This window comes from Globicephala melas, chromosome X, assembly GCF_963455315.2.
Source record: "Globicephala melas chromosome X, mGloMel1.2, whole genome shotgun sequence".
NCBI lineage: Eukaryota > Metazoa > Chordata > Mammalia > Artiodactyla > Delphinidae > Globicephala > Globicephala melas.
Window position 1 is genome coordinate 23,656,020 of NC_083335.1, and position 17,572 is coordinate 23,673,591.

At 34.5% G+C, this 17,572-nt stretch overlaps 1 protein-coding gene and 1 pseudogene across 6 annotated transcripts in view; both read right to left on the reverse strand.

Moving 5' to 3' along the window:
* Positions 1-17,572, reverse strand: part of STAG2 (STAG2 cohesin complex component) — a 116,173-nt gene that overhangs the window by 44,855 nt on the left and 53,746 nt on the right. For all 6 annotated transcript variants that reach the window (XM_060292090.1, XM_060292091.1, XM_060292086.1 and 3 more), the window contains 7 exons: positions 13,720-13,796; positions 10,846-11,050; positions 8,734-8,885; positions 6,222-6,295; positions 4,965-5,088; positions 4,073-4,171; positions 3,897-3,976 (listed from right to left, as the gene is read on the reverse strand). In XM_060292090.1, the coding sequence (XP_060148073.1) occupies positions 3,897-3,976; positions 4,073-4,171; positions 4,965-5,088; positions 6,222-6,295; positions 8,734-8,885; positions 10,846-11,050; positions 13,720-13,796 (811 nt within the window). The remainder of the gene's footprint in view (positions 1-3,896; positions 3,977-4,072; positions 4,172-4,964; positions 5,089-6,221; positions 6,296-8,733; positions 8,886-10,845; positions 11,051-13,719; positions 13,797-17,572) is intronic.
* On the reverse strand, positions 6,483-6,583 carry LOC115846318 (U6 spliceosomal RNA; annotated as a pseudogene).

The window sequence follows — 17,572 nt, forward strand, 5'->3', positions numbered from 1 at the left end:
ATCAACCACAATACCCCAGGGTAAACCTTGTTGGGTGCTTCCATAGTGGGACTCTGCATTCGAAGTCCTGACCTCTGGCACCTCTTTCCCTCCTAATATGCTTTTAGTCTACTGTGAGATAAACAATCTAGGTTTTTACCATTATATGTAAATTAGGAATCATAGGACCACCATCAGAGAAAAAAGCCTAAGGATAGTAGATGGTTAGTTCAGGAGCTCAGATCCTTTTTGGTTTTCTGCTGTGCACAAGGTTTCCAGAAGTCTGATGTCTAAGGAAGTATTACTTCTTTTTGAGAAAAATGAAACCAAAATGTTAAAAGTTTGAAAAGCACGTTAATTTAAATTAACTCGATGTGTAATACTGGATCATTTTTGGAAAAACCACTTGTGCCATCTTATAATAAAATATATACATATACATATATATTGAATCAAATCAGTGAAACTATAGTAAATGTGTAGTAGTTCACTCATTTTAACCAATAAGGAATGTTCCTGACAAGTTTCAGTTATTAGGTATATACATGGCTGAATCAACAAAAATGGCCATTACCCTTCATTAAAATACCAGAAACAACAAAAAAAGATGTCCACAGGGTATTACGGAGGAAAAGGGGAGAAGCTGTAGAATTATAAGTAGGATACTATTATTTTCTTATTTACTTCAGGATTCTTTCAATATTTTTATAACGTGCATATAATAATTTATAATTTTTAAATCTAATTAAAAATTAAAGAAAAATGCAATTGTTAAGACTGCTCAAAATCCCCCCAGTTAAGGGAATTCTCAGAAAATGTCAGTGTATCTAGAGCTGCCTTCTTTTTTTCTGATTTTTTTTAAATTTAATTTTTATTGTATATTGGAGTACAGTAGATTTACTATGTTGTGTTAGTTTCAGGTGTACAGCAAAGCGATTTAGTTATACATATATCTATTCTTTTTCAGATTCTTTTCCCATATAGGTTGTTACAGAGTAGTGAGCAAAGTTCCCTGTGCTATACAGTATGTACTTGTTGATTATCTATTTTATATATAGTCGTGTGTATATTATTAATCCCAACCACCTAATTTAAATTTTGAGGTAGAGCTGCCTTCTTTTTAATGACTGCAATGTAGTCCATTTCATATAAATGGCGTTAATAACCATGCTCCTCACACAGGACTGCTGCATTAAATGAGATAACCCCTATGAGGTGCTTCTATTAGTTATTATATATAAATTTAATTCTTCCTCTATTAATAATCATCTAGAATATTTCCAAAATTCTATTACAAATAGTACTATGTTAGAGAATGTAAGCATTTTATATTTTGAATAGATACTGCCAAGCTTTGCTCCAAAGAGGTTATACCAATTCATAGTCCCATCAATAATGTATAAGGGTCTGTTTTTGCATAGCCTTACCAACGTAGTGTATTACCAAACACATTTTGTATCTTTGTCAAGCAATAGGTAAAAGATGGTCTCATTTTAATATACATATCTCTAAGTATGGCTAAACAACTTTTCATATGTTTAAATTTTTATTTTCTTTTCTGTCTATGATGTGGTTCCTAACTTTTGACTCTTTTCCTATTGGGTTTCTGTTCTTTTTATTGATTTATTGAAAGTGACTCCTATGATGCAAATATTTGCCCAGTCTGTCATTTGTTTTCTGAGTTTGTTTATATTTTATGTCATATACACATTTCTAGTTTTTTTCTTCTAGTTTTTCATGTAGTTAAAATTCAGTATTTTTTTTAATGTCTAGGTTTTATGTCATGCTCAGAAAGACATTGCTCAGTTTACATATAAAATATAAATGTTTAATCGTCCCCTAAGTTTTCATCTAGCACTTTAATGGTCTCATTTATCTACATTTAAACATTTCATCCACCTGGAAATCATTTCTATATAAGGTCAAAATATGAATCCAATTTAATTTCCCCCCAAATAGAACCTAAGTGTCACAAAACCATTTATTTTCTGATAGGAAACGACCCTTACCCTACACTAGGTTCCTGGATGCATTTAAGTTTGTCTCTATTCTTTATTCTGTGCCATTGATTTGTCTATTCACATACTAGTGCCAAAATTTAAAAGTTACTATGGTAGGGGTAGGGAGGGATAAATTAGGAGTTTGGGATTAACATATACACACTGCTATGTATAAAATAGATAACCAGCAAGGACCTACTATGTATATGTATAACCGAAACACTGTGCTGTACATCTGAAATTAACACAACACTGTAAATCAACTATACTTCAATTTTTTAAATTAATAATAATAAAAGTTACTGTGGTTTTACAATATAGTGACTTAAAATCATACCGGGTAGTCGTCTCTCATTAGTTTTTAATCAGAATTTTGCTGGCTACTCTTACATGATGACTTTCCCATACATATGAGTATCAGAATTAGCATGCTATGATTTTTTTTTGAAAAGGCCCTTTTGCAATTATTTGGATCATGTTAACAACCTAAATGTCCATTAATAGATGAATGAATAAATAAAATGTGTTATACATACAATGGAATATACTGAGTCTCAAAAAGGAATAAAATTCCGATACATAACCTAACATGGATGAACTCTGAAGACATTATGCTAAGTGAAATAAGCCTGCTACAAAAGGGCAAATATTGTATAATTCCACTTATATGAGGTACCTAAAATAATCAAATTCAGAGATAAAGAGTAGACAATATGACTTAAAATCACACTTGGCAGTCGTCTACAGAGTATCAGTATGGGAAGATAAAAAAGGTTCTGGAGATGGATAATGGTGATGGCTGCACAACAATATGAATGTACTTAATTCCACTGATCTGTACTCTTAAATATGTTTAAATGGTAAATCTTGTATATATCACCACACCTTTTTAAAAAGAAAAAAGTTAATTCCATCACTTTTACATTTTAACATAATAGAATACGTTTTAAATTCAGATTGTTTACAGATAAGTTTCAGTAAATACTAATTTCTTAAAGTGTGACAAGGGACTTCCCTGGTGGTCCAGTGGTAAAGAATCTGCCTTACAATGCAGGGGACACAGGTTTGCTCCCTGGTCAGGGAACTAAGATCCCACATGCCAAGGGGCAACGAGCACGCCACAACTACTGAGCTCTCGCACCTCAACTAGAGCCCGCGTGCCGCAAACTACAGAACCCATGCACTCTGGAACCCGTGCGCCACACCTACAGAGCCCACGCACCCTGGAGCCTGCGCGCCACAACTAGAGAGAGAAAACCCGCACGCCACAATTAAAGAGAAGCCCACGCACTGAAACGAAAGATCCCAAATGCCTCAACAAAGATCCTGCATGCTGCAACTAAGACCCAACACAGCCAAAAATAAATAAGATAAATAAATAATAAATAAAATCTTAAAAAAATAATAGTGACAAAATATGATAGGCATATTTAACACATTCAAGTGTTTAACTTTATTTCAAGAGCATCTAGAGACAGTAAAATTGAAAGGAAACTAGTCAAGAGAATGAGAACTCATGAATTCCTAGCTCAGAATTTTCTAGTCCAATGGTTCTCTCTTCCTGTTTTCTCAACTTTGCATGAAAAAATTAAACTTCTTGCTGTAAAACCCCAAGTTATTAAAGTTTAGATCTAAATAAATTTAAACCAAGTATTCTAATGTATTATTTAGATAACTAGACATTAGCGATATGCAATAAATACATACTTACTGTTGGACTTCCCTGGTGGTCCAGCGGTTAAGACTCTGCACTCCCAATGCAGGGAGCCCGGGTTCGATCCCTGGTCAGGGAACTAGATGCTACATGCATGTTACAACTAAGAGCCTGCATGCCACAACTAAAAGATCCCACATGCCGCAACTAAGACCCAGGGCAGCCAAATAAATAAATAAATATTTTTTAAAAAACATACTTACTGTAAAACAAGAGTGAGTAATTTTATTGCTTGTACTGCAACATCATATTCTTTGTCAAGGGTCATAGACACAATTCTATCCTAAGGACAAAAATAATTAAAATATTCTTAAAGGGAAAGCCAGAAAAAATACTTTCAAATAACAGGTAATTTTTAAATACTTAGAGTAATACTAACCTTGAACCGACTGGTAAATAGCTCCAGTTTGGAATTAAGCTCTTTGTTATAATAAAGCCCTTGTAGAGCAGTGAGACATTTGAGTCTTACCTCACCTTGCTGAATGAAACAAGAGGAGAAAATGCATTAAAACTCTGCATATTTTCAACCTGAACATTCAAGATACTTACAATATTTTCTACTTTAAATATGTTCTATACAATAGCATTTCTTCGGAAACTCTCATCTTTGATAATGCAAAAATAGGAATCAATACATAAACACTTAAAACTAAATACCTTTGGGGTTACTACTGCTGTGGGTCAAATGAAAATTTTTTCAAAGCAATACTATTGTGAAAGACGATAGTAGCATATTTCACAGTAAGTTTTCCTTTACAGAAATTATTATTTGTAAGGAATATATACAAAGAACTTCAAGGCTTGTGAAGAGGCAGACTAAGAGAAAGGTAGATTAATTAAAAAAAAAATAAAAAAGGTCAGAAGCCAAGTTGTAACTTATAATCTGGCTAAGATACATGTTTATCAAGAGAATCAAAATTAAAGAAATTTTAAAATGTATAGAGCACTTACATATTAACAGAGTAAGAATTCTTCTTACTGCTCTAAGAAATGTCTCACCACTACCACCATCGCCTACATGATCCAATTGTTTCAGTACAAAAATTGTTTCAAGATTGAAGGCTAAATCAGTCACCAAGATTCAAAAAACTAGGGGACTTTATGTGATAGAGACCATATTTTCATGGAGCGGACAGAAAAGAATAAAGGAGAGAGGCCTATAGGAATGTGCTCCCAGTTTTACCTATATGCAGATAAGTCACTATGAATGAGAGCAGCAGATAGCTATGCCTATGTGTAAAAAGAAAAGCAGTCTATAAGGCATATCTTACCTTATCATGCATAGTCCAACCAACATATTTTAAATAACTGTCATTAAGAAAGGCATCACTATACATTTTCATCCAAATGCCAATTTCTTCAATGCAAATAGCTCGGATTTCAGCTATTGCATCCCTGCATGGAGGAAGGAAAATTATGCATATTAGTGCCAGTATACCACAGGACTTGTGGTTTATTTAAGCAGCACCAAATACTCCATACCTACTATGAATATACCACTACCTTAAGTATTACTGGGGATTTAAATGTAGAATTGAAGCATGGCCCCCGAATGCCAAGAGCTTACAGTCTAGTTGTCAAAGCATAATTATCACCATATAAATATTTAAAGTTAAATAAACCTACAAACAGAATCCAATCCCCACCTTTTATATACCATGCCATACCCCAGCCTTTGTTCACACCTCCTGGGCATGGTGTGTTCAGACAGCAGGAACACTAGTCTGGTTAGATAATATTTTCCAGGTGAGAATTAGTTACACCTAATATTGAGGCCAAGCTCAATTTGGATTTGAATGTCAGACTAAATTATTTTGAATTCATCCTGTAGGTAATGGTAAGTCATTCAAGGCTTTTGAGCAGAAGAATGATGCAACAAAAGAACATTTTAAGACAACTGCAATAATCTCTAGGCATGAGAATGACAAGGGAACAGACTAAGGTAATGGTGACAACAGAAATAAAAAGGTAAGAATAGACAAAGGGATATTACAAAGGAAGTATTAACCTGATTCAATAACTGCCAAGTTAAGGAAATGACGGAGAAGTTAAATAAACATGCCACCAACATTTAAAGAATAGGTTACAGCAGAAATGGTGGTAAGATTACCTATTTCTTTCCTCTACTCATTCAAAATAAGGGAAACATCTCACTTAAATCTATCCAGCTTTTCCCACTAATATTCAAATGGAAGAGGAAAGAGTCAGGAATCAGAACGTACAGTCTCTACTAACATAGTACCTCCAAAATCAATTAAGTATTCTGTACCCTGACTCCTAATAACAGCAGTAGCTTCCATTTTCTGGGCATCTACAAGTCAAGCACAACATTACCCCATTTTCAGATAGAAAACAAAGTTGAGAGCAGTTAAGTAACTTGCATAGAGTGTCTCAATCAGTGGAAGAGCTTAGATTCTAACACTGATCTTACTCTAACACGATTTCCACTAAATTTATATTACCTAAACCTCTAAATATCCAAACTTGAACAGGATAAGAGTTACATTAAAAAAACTGCCCTGACTTACCGGTATCTATGTACAAACACTCCCTTAAATATTGCATTCATCATATTTTCTATTTCATCTTGATTTTCTTGAAGCTGAAAAGAACACATCATTTCTTTTCAATTGTAATGGAAGAGAACCAAAAGGACATCTAAAAGTTGTTACAAACACAAATGCAGGTTTCTCGGTGTTTTGGTTATTACACCCAATTCCTTTTTTTTTAACATCTTTATTGGAGTATAATTATGCTTTACAGTGGTGTGTCAGTTTCTGCTTTACAACAAAAATATGGAACACTTCACGAATTTGCGTGTCATCCTTGCGCAGGGGCCACGCTAATCTTCTCATTCCAACTTTAGTATATGTGCTGCCGAAGCGAGCACCCAATTCTTAATTCCACTAAACGAAAAGTGTCCACATACAAAAATTAACATCTGTTGTCTATTAGGTAGCCACAGTCCCTTAATACCTGGAATATTTGTACTTGGTTTTTAATGTTTAGCTGGTAGACTAATTTTTTAAATGGTCACATATTTTCATTGTATAAATGTACATAAAGAAATCTGTTATGTAGTTTATTATAATACATATTATATAACATATAATCAAAAGAGCATAACAATGTTTCATTATCTTGGTCTGTAGCATCTGAAAAATAAGTCATGTTAACTAGTGCCTGCTAAAAGAACAAAAACGATTTGAGTAAAATAACTTGGCAAAAAATTTGTCTCCCTGCTAAATATTTTTGAGGGAAACAAGGCTCACTTGAAATAACCAACTAAACATTTCAAATCTGGGTTGACTTATTTACTCCCATATATTTTCAACTCAGAGCTTGAGAGTTAAGAGAAAATTGTTTCAGAGCTTGAGAAGTACAAGGAAAATCTTTCACACGCTAAGTATTAATTAGCTTTTAGATTATATTCTATGTTTCTGTAAAATGTTTTTTTTCTTTTCATGAATATAATCTCACATTTCCAAATAATGCTAACAAGGGCATGCACTTGTATTAATTAGCACAGTCAAAGGCACAGGTGGTCTTTCAACATGTTTAAAAACTTAACCCACACTAGAAGTATTAATATCTTATATTTGTACAAGAATTTTAAACTCAAAACCCCTTTTTACCTATATCCACTCATTCTATGTTCAGAATCTTAGAATCAGGCCATAATTTCATGCATTATGTTCATCTAATAAAGCATCCAATGCAATTTATTAACTAAGTTAAGGGGCAAAAAGGTCAATTCTTCATTTCAACTACAGTTGACCCGTGAACAACGCAGGGGCTAGGGACGCTGACCCTCCACACAGTTGAAAATCCAAATAAAACTTATAGTCGGCCCTCCGTATATGCAGTTTCTCTGTATCCACAGTTTCTCCATATACAAGGTTCCACAACCAAAGATTCAACCAACTGTGGATCATGTAAGTACTGTAATATTTACTACTGAAAAAAATCCAAGTATCAATGGATTTGCACAGTTCAAACCTGTATTGTTCAAAGGTCAACCGTACGTGACAAAGATGAGGAGTTTAGGCATGGTGGAAATGTGGGCAAGATTTTTCTGGCTTCTCTTGAGCAAGGGGCATTTTAAAAAGTTATTGGCTATCTCAGAAATAACCAACTTTTAAATTATAGTTACCACTACCCCCCAAAAAATGTCAAAATCAAGTAAGTAATTTATGGAATACCACGGCAAATATTTTAACTCAACTGCATTACTAATATTTCTGAAACAGCAGACTTTGCCTATTAGAAATAAAAATAGACATCCCCAATATCAGATAGCAAAATATTACATCACCAATGAAGGAGGAATTTAAATCAAAAACACAACATCAAGGGAATTCCCTGGCGGTCCAGTGGTTAGGACTCGGCGCTTTCATTGCCAGGGCCTGGGTTCAATCCCTGGTCAGGGAACTAAGATCCCACAAGCCGCACGGCATGGGGGCAGGGGAGACAACAACAACAACGACCAAAAAACACAACATCGAAAGATTTTATTTATTATTATTTAGCATAAAACTGAAAAAATATATTTTCCTCATTCAAAGTTGAATTTGGTGGTCATTAATGTTAACCAAGTGCCTCTTACACTATAAAAAAAACCAAAAACACAGATTATGACAGCATAAATAGCTTATAAGTTATTTTTCAAAGTGACTTTACATAAGTGAAACCTCATTTCATCCTGACAATAAGCTGACGGAGGAAGTTAGGAGAGATATTTTCACAGAAGAGATGAACAACACTAAAGCATTAAGCAGCTTGTCAGACTGGCCCAGGACTCCTTATGTGAAAGCCTTGAACTCTTAATCCTAGTCCACATAGAAAGAATATATACACAGAAGGTACTGTTGGCATGAATAATCAACAAAAATAAGTTAGATGTATAAACAACCTGAAACATGTTGTTTAAATTTTTCAAAAAAATTTATCCGATGAACTAGCAAAGTTATATCATAATTAATGGTGACCAAGTTAGTTACAGATTAATAGCTTAAATATTCAGTGCAAAAGTGTACATACCTCTTTCCGCTTCTGTAGCAGGAGTTCTAGCCTCTCATTGGCTCGTTTTCCAATCATTTTATTCCGTTCTGCCTCATATTGTCTTTGTGTATTATCCATATTAATGCTAAGATTTAGTGCCACATTCACCAAAGCTGTCATCAACTTCATAGCTATTTTTAAATGGAAAATGCTGAACTTAGTCTCACAGACACAAAAATTTACAAGTTAAGATCAATTTAAGAGAAATTAAAAACAAGATGGGCTGTTCCACTTCTAACAGAAAAGAAAAATATAGCTGCTACAAATGACAACAACAATAGTAAAACAACAGCTAATGTGTATTGAATACTTACTATATGTCAGTTACCTATGCTAAATACTTTTCATGGATTAACTCCTAATCCTTACAACAGCCCTCAAAGTTAAGTATTATCCTCATTTCATTCATGAAGAACCTGAAGCTCAGGGAGATTAAGAAATCTGCCTCAGACTACACAGTTCATATACATAGTTAAACCAAGATTCAAAACTAGGTAATCTGACTCTAGACTATGCTCAAATCCCACTATACTATGATATATATGTCTCCTACAATGACCTTTTCCAGAGACCACAATTCACCTTCTAAATAAATTTTGATTCATACAGCAGTCATTTAGCTATCCAGTAACCAAAGGGGGAGGGAACTTAAGTGCTTTTTATCAAAGTACAGTGTGTAGAAATGTAGAACAGTTTTATCAGTACTTGATTTCCTTTAATTTTACTCTATTACATATCATCATAAAGACAATGGTGCGATTATGAAGGACAGATCTAGATAAAAAGTCAAAAGTACAAAGAGTAAAATATCACTCAATAAAGTGCTTTTTATCAGAGTTCCTCCAGATCTCTACCTTCTGTTACTGAACTCTTGCTACTAAGACAAGACTCACTGCCTGTGATTTCAAACTTATTAATTGAAATATCTGAACACTTTATGCTTAATATAGCTTAGTCCAGACTATGTCTCACACCTGGTTCACTGCGTGATAGAACACCACAAAACTAAACCTTAATTTGTGGCTATTGGCTCTCTTTAAAAGAGATTTCCAATCTTCTGAGCTATTCCACACCTTCAGCAAACCAGTTTGTCATTCTGATCTAAAATTACCCACCTTACCCCATCATATATGCTTTAATTTACTTTAACTGTTCAAGTTCTTAACATCAAAGCTACCTAAATTCACAGAGCAAGATCACATTCATATTTTGTGACCTCAAATCTAAAAGCAAAACCTACAGGTTGACTGTATGCATTTTATTTTTTTTTAAATGGAGGGCTGAGCAGAAGTACATCTTTAATCATAGCTTTAATTCTCTGGGGAAATACTCTAAAGGAAAAAACATCCCCACACTTAGAGAAAGAAACATTTTTGTAGAAATCAAAATATTCTATCATTAAGGCTTAGAATACTATAGTAACAATTAATGCCTAGTTGATTTATTCAAACTCAAACCAAAAAGCACATATTCAATAATAGTACTTTCAGCACAAAAGAGAAACCAGAACATTTTATCAACATCAACACTAAAAACCACTGTTCTAGAATTAATCATGTGAGCCTTAAAAATGTAACTCATTTCATTAAAATTTAAAGAGCAAAGAATCTGACTCAGCCTAAAGTTACTCAGAAGCGTAAGAAAAATCAACTTTTTGTGGTGTGATTAAATAAGCATCATCCTATAGTGACCATCATACCAGGAGGGACTATGCTAGCAGAGACTATGCATAAAAGTCATTTAGAATTACATATCCAAAATGACTGTTCCCCAAATTTGCTGTCAATACCTTCCTTGATAAAACATATTTCAAGAACCCAACAGATCACTATGCCATAGAAAGGGAGAAGAGGTGGATAGGAAACAAGTAGGTTTACCACAAGAAAATTAATTATGCCTTCAGAAAATCAAAACTGAAGATATCACTCCATTCCCAGTAACTCGTGAGGGTTGAAGGAGAGGGGAGAGTGTCCTCTTAGGGGCTACTTAATAAATAAAATTAATTTGTCACCATTATTTCATTTCTTTTAATGAAAATCATTTTCATCTCTAACCTAAGAAAATGCACAGAAAATATTTCTAAATACTGACCTGCCAGGGTGCTTGTGTGTCGAAATGCTCTGACTTGTGAGTCAGACAATCCTGTAAGAAGTGAAATGACCGTATCCATCATGTACTCATCATATATGATACTATATTGACACTGCCGTACTAATACGCCAATGAATTCACAGAAACTGGATTTGAACTTCTTCCACTGAGGACCAGCCATGGTAAGTGGATAATCTCCACTATCCTAAAACAGAAATTTTAAACAGCAATTTCATTTAAAACACATGACTTAATAAACTTTTACTTTTTTTTTTCAAATACCCTAGGCAGAAGCTTGAAAAGACTCCTTTATCGGACCTCCCTCGTGGTGCAGTGGTTAAGAATCCGGCTGCCAATGCAGGGGACACAGGTTCGAGCCCTGGTCCGAGAAGATCTCACATGCCACGGAGCAACTAAGCCCGTGCGCCACAACTACTGAGCCTGTGCTCTGGAGCCCGCAAACCACGACTACTGAGCCCACGTGCCACAACTACTTAAGTCCACACGCCTAGAGCCCATGCTCTGCAACAAGAGAAGCCACCGCAATGAAACCCGCGCACCGCAACGAAGAGTAGCCCCCGCTTGCCGCAACTAGAGAAAGCCCGTGCGCAGCAATGAAGACCCAATGCGGCCGAAAATAAAATATAAATAAATAAACAAATTTATTTTTTAAAGAAAGACTCCTTTATCTCATCTTTCTTCTATAATAAATCCTCAAAGTAGGCAGGAGAATAATATGCAAAGGTAGAGGTACCTTTGAACACATCTCTTTTATTTAAGATCAAAATGGATGGGACTTCCCCAGTAGTCCAGTGGTAAAGAATCCGCCTTACAATATGCAGGGGACACAGGTTCGATCCCTAGACAGGGAACTGGGATACCATATGCCACGGGGCAAACTAAGCCCATGAGCCACAACTACTGAACTCGCGCCTCAACTAGAGAGCCCGCATGCCGCAAACTACAGAGCCCACGTACTCTGGAATCCACGCTCCACAACTAAAGAGAAGCCCGTGAGCCGCAAATTAATATCCCACGTGCCTCAACAAAGATCCCACATGCTGCAACTAAGACCCAATGCAGCCCTAAATAAATAAATACATAAATAATAAATCTTTTAAAAAAACAAAATGGATATTCTGAATTCACTCTAACCAATGAAAACATATACCAATTACATACCAAAATAAAAAGCCTCTCGCATCAAACAAAACATTATTCTGATAAGCAAAGATACGGTTACTAAATTTCTTTAAAACAAAACCAAACCAACATCAAACCAAAGTTATATGTTTTAATGGATTCAAAATGATGAAATCACATTCTCAGCCAGTCTAATGGATTGATGTATGAGTTATAAATAATCGAAGGATTACAATGTATGTTTTCATTAGCCTCAGGACATCAAATAGTCAGCAGATGTAAACAATGAGATATTTTTTTAAAAAATGGAAATGTAGCTAGAATGACCTGGAAAGACAGGTACTCAAGTACTCCCATATATAAGATGGGGCATTCACCAATGAAGATACACTGAGGTCCTCCATAAATCATTAAAAACAAGCAAGTCATAAAGATAAAAACAGAGATCAATACTACACAGAACCTCTAAAAGTAAGAGTTTCTGACAAGAATGTCCTAGAAACTTACGGTCATTTTATCAGTATGATTTAGTAAAATTTTTAACAATTAAATTTTGTCATTAGAGCCATACATTTTTTAAAATTTTAAGTCATGCCATAAACAAGTTGAACTATGTCTCATCTGAGAATAAGGTCCTAATACTCCACAAAAAGGTTTTCTTCCACATTTTCTGATTGGCTCATTTAGTGCTATATTGAAAAGTGTCATCTTAATTGCTGTTAGCAACTTGGTTTGCTGATATTTTCAAATCTTATTTCAGGATTCTTGTTTCAAATAGCTGTTTAGAAGAAAGAAAGTTCTCACTAAAACATTTAATATCAGAAAGTTAAAATAATACCATTCCTCATAATTATATCTCAATTAGAGACTGATTAATAGCACTTAGTGATCATCAAAGCCATTTTAACAACTCTTGTCTATCTTTTAGAATGATAGTTGAAAGCTCCTTCATCTGAGTAAGCAAAAAAAAACCAAAAAAACATCAAATAAAACTCAAATGAGACAAGGCTTTCTACTTGAAAATTCATGGTGAAAAGCTTTAAAGAGTAAAACTACTGGTGCTGGAATACAGCTGTGAACAAAACAAACAAAAATCCCTGTCCTGAAGGAGTTTATATTATAGTAAATCTAAATATGTCTTTATTGGCAACAATACTTCAAAGACATCACCGTGATAAAGGATCAACTAAAGTCTAAGCTACTACTTATTATGGATTTGTATTGTTCTTACTACTCATATTTGAAACATAAATAAGACTTTAAACAATTTTATACATATATATGTATGTATGTATTTTCCTTTGCCTAAGCTTGTACCTGGTTCCCCAAGTATTTATCAAATCTTCCTTCTACAACATTCTATAAACATGAGGTATGTTTACAGGCACTTAAATTTTATTCTTACTTGAAATTTTAATTTTTTGACAAATAAAAACTGCTACCATTTATTAAGTTCTTACTATATGCCAGGCATTGTAAAATGCTAAGGAATTTTTCAAACATTACTGCATTCAATTTTCATAACAGCCTTATAAATATTTTTAGCTCCATTTTACAGATGATGAAACTGATGCTAAGACAACTTGCCCAAGGTCACATGGCCATCATTTGATTGGATTTCTACTGCCAAAGCTCTTACCCACAACACTAATGTTCAGAATTTAATACTCTGAAGAGTAAATCAAGATCAAGATGCATAAAATTATCATAACATTTAGGGTAATAACTTACCTCATCAAACTCTTCAGTCATTTTTCGAATTATTTCAGAGTTCTGCATATGTCTAAACATTTCTGCTGTGACAACACCTGAAATGTGCAAGTGTAAGAAGTTAATGGTAAATTTAAAAAATAACTCCTAAGTCCATCTCTAACACTAAAATGCCTACAATCGCACAATAAGGTGTACTTCAATAGCACTTGATCTTTACCATGTTACTCAACCCTATAAAGCACAAATGCCATTATCAACATATACAAGAAAACAGCCCCACACTTCTGACAGGTATCTTTTTTTCCTAGAACAATCAGCCTTAGCCATTTCTACTTGACTTAACTTTACTCATGCATAGAATGACTAAGACCCTTTAATATAAAGCATATGTCATCAAGCATGAGGCAGCATCCAGGGTAACATTTAAAACCTTGAGGATGAACCTGAAGAAAATAAGGGAAAGAGTAATAGGCAGACTTCACTTTAGCCAGGTTTCTTTATTAAGTACAACAATATGTAAGGCAACTACATCCCATCATCCCCTCAAAGGGCTTCAAATAAACATAAGTAGTAAGCTGTAGTTCCTGCTCATCCAGAAGCCTGTAATCTAGTTGTAAGTTTAAACAAAGAATAATGGGGGGGGGGGGGCGGGGAGCAGAGAGAAAGGGAAAAATAAAGTATTAAAGTTAGTACATAATAAATGCCCAAATGAGTTGAAAAGCCAAGAAAGACTATAGCTCAGACAAAAAAAAAAAGATCTGGATAAGTAGGTGTTTCTTATAAGGACATTTAGAGTTTTAAAGGAGTATGGAAGAGGCGAGGAGAAAGGATGCACATTACAAGTAGTATAACTGTATCACTTTGCTGTACACCTCAAATTAACACTGTAAATCAACTGTATTTCAAAAAAAAAAGGTAGTAAAAGTTAGCCAGGTATAGGTCAAATATCAAAAAAGGGGTTTCTAGGAAAAAGTTATGAGTAGGAGACAATGCAAGAAGAAGTCATACATGAATTTCCACTGATGGGGTGTCAGATATTTTTTAAAAAAAGAAAAAATGTAAAAAGTGAATTTCCTAAACCACATTTCTAATGCTAGATTATTTATTCTTTGCCAGTCTAATCACTATGAATACCATAAATATAGTAACATCTAAAAGAATGTCTTGGGGCTTCCCTGGCAGTCCAGTGGTTAGGACTCCACACTCTCAATGCAGAGGGCACAGGTTCGATCCCTGGTTGGGGAACTAAGATCCTACATGCAGCACGGCACAGCCAAACAAAAAATTTTTTTTAATTTAAAAATAAAAGAATGTCTTGGTACAGGAATATGAGATTTATTATAAAAGTTAGATATATTTCAATTGACCAAGCTCTATTTTATATATGCATGCACATGTGTGTGTGCATATAAATTTAAAAACAACAATAGAACATCATACTCTCTTTCCAACCCCAAATCTGAAAAGAACAACTGCTATGTGAGCTCCCTTCTCTATGGGCATGCAATCTGAAGACCTTCCAGTAGCGTAACAAAACCAGCAGGAGTAGAATAGGAACTAACATCCATTGAGCCGCGTATGCACCAGCCACTTCAGCCCTGGCAACAAGCCTATATAGGAGGTACTATAATCCTGGCTTTACAGATGAGGAAACCGATGCTAAGGCAAAGAGAAGTTAAATAATTTGTATGAGATTATTAGTCTACATCTTGCTGCCCAGCCCCAGGTGAGATCAATTTCTACTGGTACTGTGAAAGAGCCCTTACTTACCACATTAAAAAACCAAATGATTGTTTAAAAATATTAACAAATTTGAAAGAAAGCATGATTTCCCTGACTAAAGAAGCACATTCTCAAAAACCTTTTGAGAGGTTTTTAATTTATATCTAGAGCCATGGATGTATCTCCAGAACCTTTTCATACTTTATACCCAGGTACTGTAAATGTGGCAGTGCTAGAGAAGGACAAGTAACGTAACTCAATCCCTGAAATAATTTCTACGAAATAAGCATTTATATATAAATAAATCTCAAAGTAAACATATTGCATACATTTTGACAAACTTCTAAAGCTCCTCCTCTCATCTCATAGACCATATAACAGCCATAAACCCAAATATAAGCAGAAAACAAAATAGCTGTCACAAACTCCATGCATATAATAACTCCTGAGGCAGGTATAAAGGAGCCATCAGGACATCAGGCCAGCTCCCACTGCCTTAAAAGTGTGGGGGACATGAAGCAAGACTGCTTTAAAAACTGGTAAACTGAAAAGTGACAGCTGACCAGGAAAGAAAGAAGGAAACAACTGGCCACAGAATCACCAACCACAGAGCAGTCTGGAGCCATTCAGTGTAGGGCCAAACATCTCTCCACATACCTCAATACTTCAGAAGGCATAACTACAGTAAAATAACTGATGCTCATAATAACAGTCCTAAATCCACAGGAAAAGGTACACTGTATACACTTAAGCATGTTTCTAATTCATTTATAAAAGAATTCTACCAAAATATTTTTGAGTATGTTTTGTAAGTACTTAATGACCTTAACTTTGATTACATGGTAAATTCCTCTTTATGGAGCTTCCTTGCTTCTAAAATAAATATTATAGCAGTGTTTAAATCTACCTAAGTTTTCAACACCTTCAATTTTTAAAAATTTTCACAACCTTGTTTGTGACAAGGTATGTCCAAATGTTTAATGGGCAAGCTCCTGATTTATAAATACAGTGATGCCAGAAAAGGAATGTATCTGATAAAGGGAAATGCTCTGACTACGGCTTTGTTTTAAAACTGCAATTCAGAAGCCTAGTTAGGAAACTAAAACTGATCAAACTATGGTATAATAGGTAAGACTGAATATAAAAATTAGAATTTCAAATCATTAAATTATTTCTGGCACCTGTTCACTTGTTCTGCAATCAACCTTCCATTTTCAAAGAATCTAAGGAGAAAGGACATTGCCCTTGATTACATAACACCACAAACAGGTACTTGTGCCCTTCTACTCCAGAAAGATGGGATGGACATAGACAAAAAAAAATAATATCAACATATCTCATTTTCTAAAGAGTTAATCTGGTTCATCATACTGTCATTACTATAACACTTCCTCTGAGCAGATTCAGTAGAATTTTCTAATACTGATTTATAGCTACCTTTAGCTAAGAAGTAAACTAGGCAACTCTGCACTCTAAAAGACATTAAAATTTCTAAAAAATGGCCATATTAATGGCATTATGAAGACCATAGACCCAATAAGTTAATAAATTTGTCTATCAGGCCTCACATATATAACATTTAATATGTAGACTGCACTGAAAGTTGTGATCGACCTCATAAAATGCATCAGTTCTTAAAATGTTACTTGTTTTCCAATTCCAATGACAGGATGTTTAAAGACGTTTCGTAGAATTAAAGGAGTAGACATAAGTAAATTGTTTTCTGGGATCTCTTTTCAGATTTGTTTATTAAATCAGTCATTCTTTAGCACCTTAATTCTTTAGATCTACTTTTAGGCAATCTTCCCTCCTCCTAACTTCTAATGCCCATGTTTTTGGTGCCATTTTCATTAAAAAAATGTAATACCCTTGGAAAACTCTGTAACATTTATTAGCCTGTGCATCTTCTAGAATTTCAAGGATGGGCCAAGTATTAGGGAGACACAGAATAAATCAGAACCTGCCCATGATCTTGACTAACTCATTTACTGATCCAGATCAGGATGTATGACTCCCCAACTTACACAATTTTGTCTCCCTGGCCAAATGTGTGTACTACATGTTTTTGTCTCAGGGAAGACATTTTATATTTTCCCTACTCTTACTTCAAAATCTTTTAAAATAAAGTATAAACACTTTAAAAAAGACC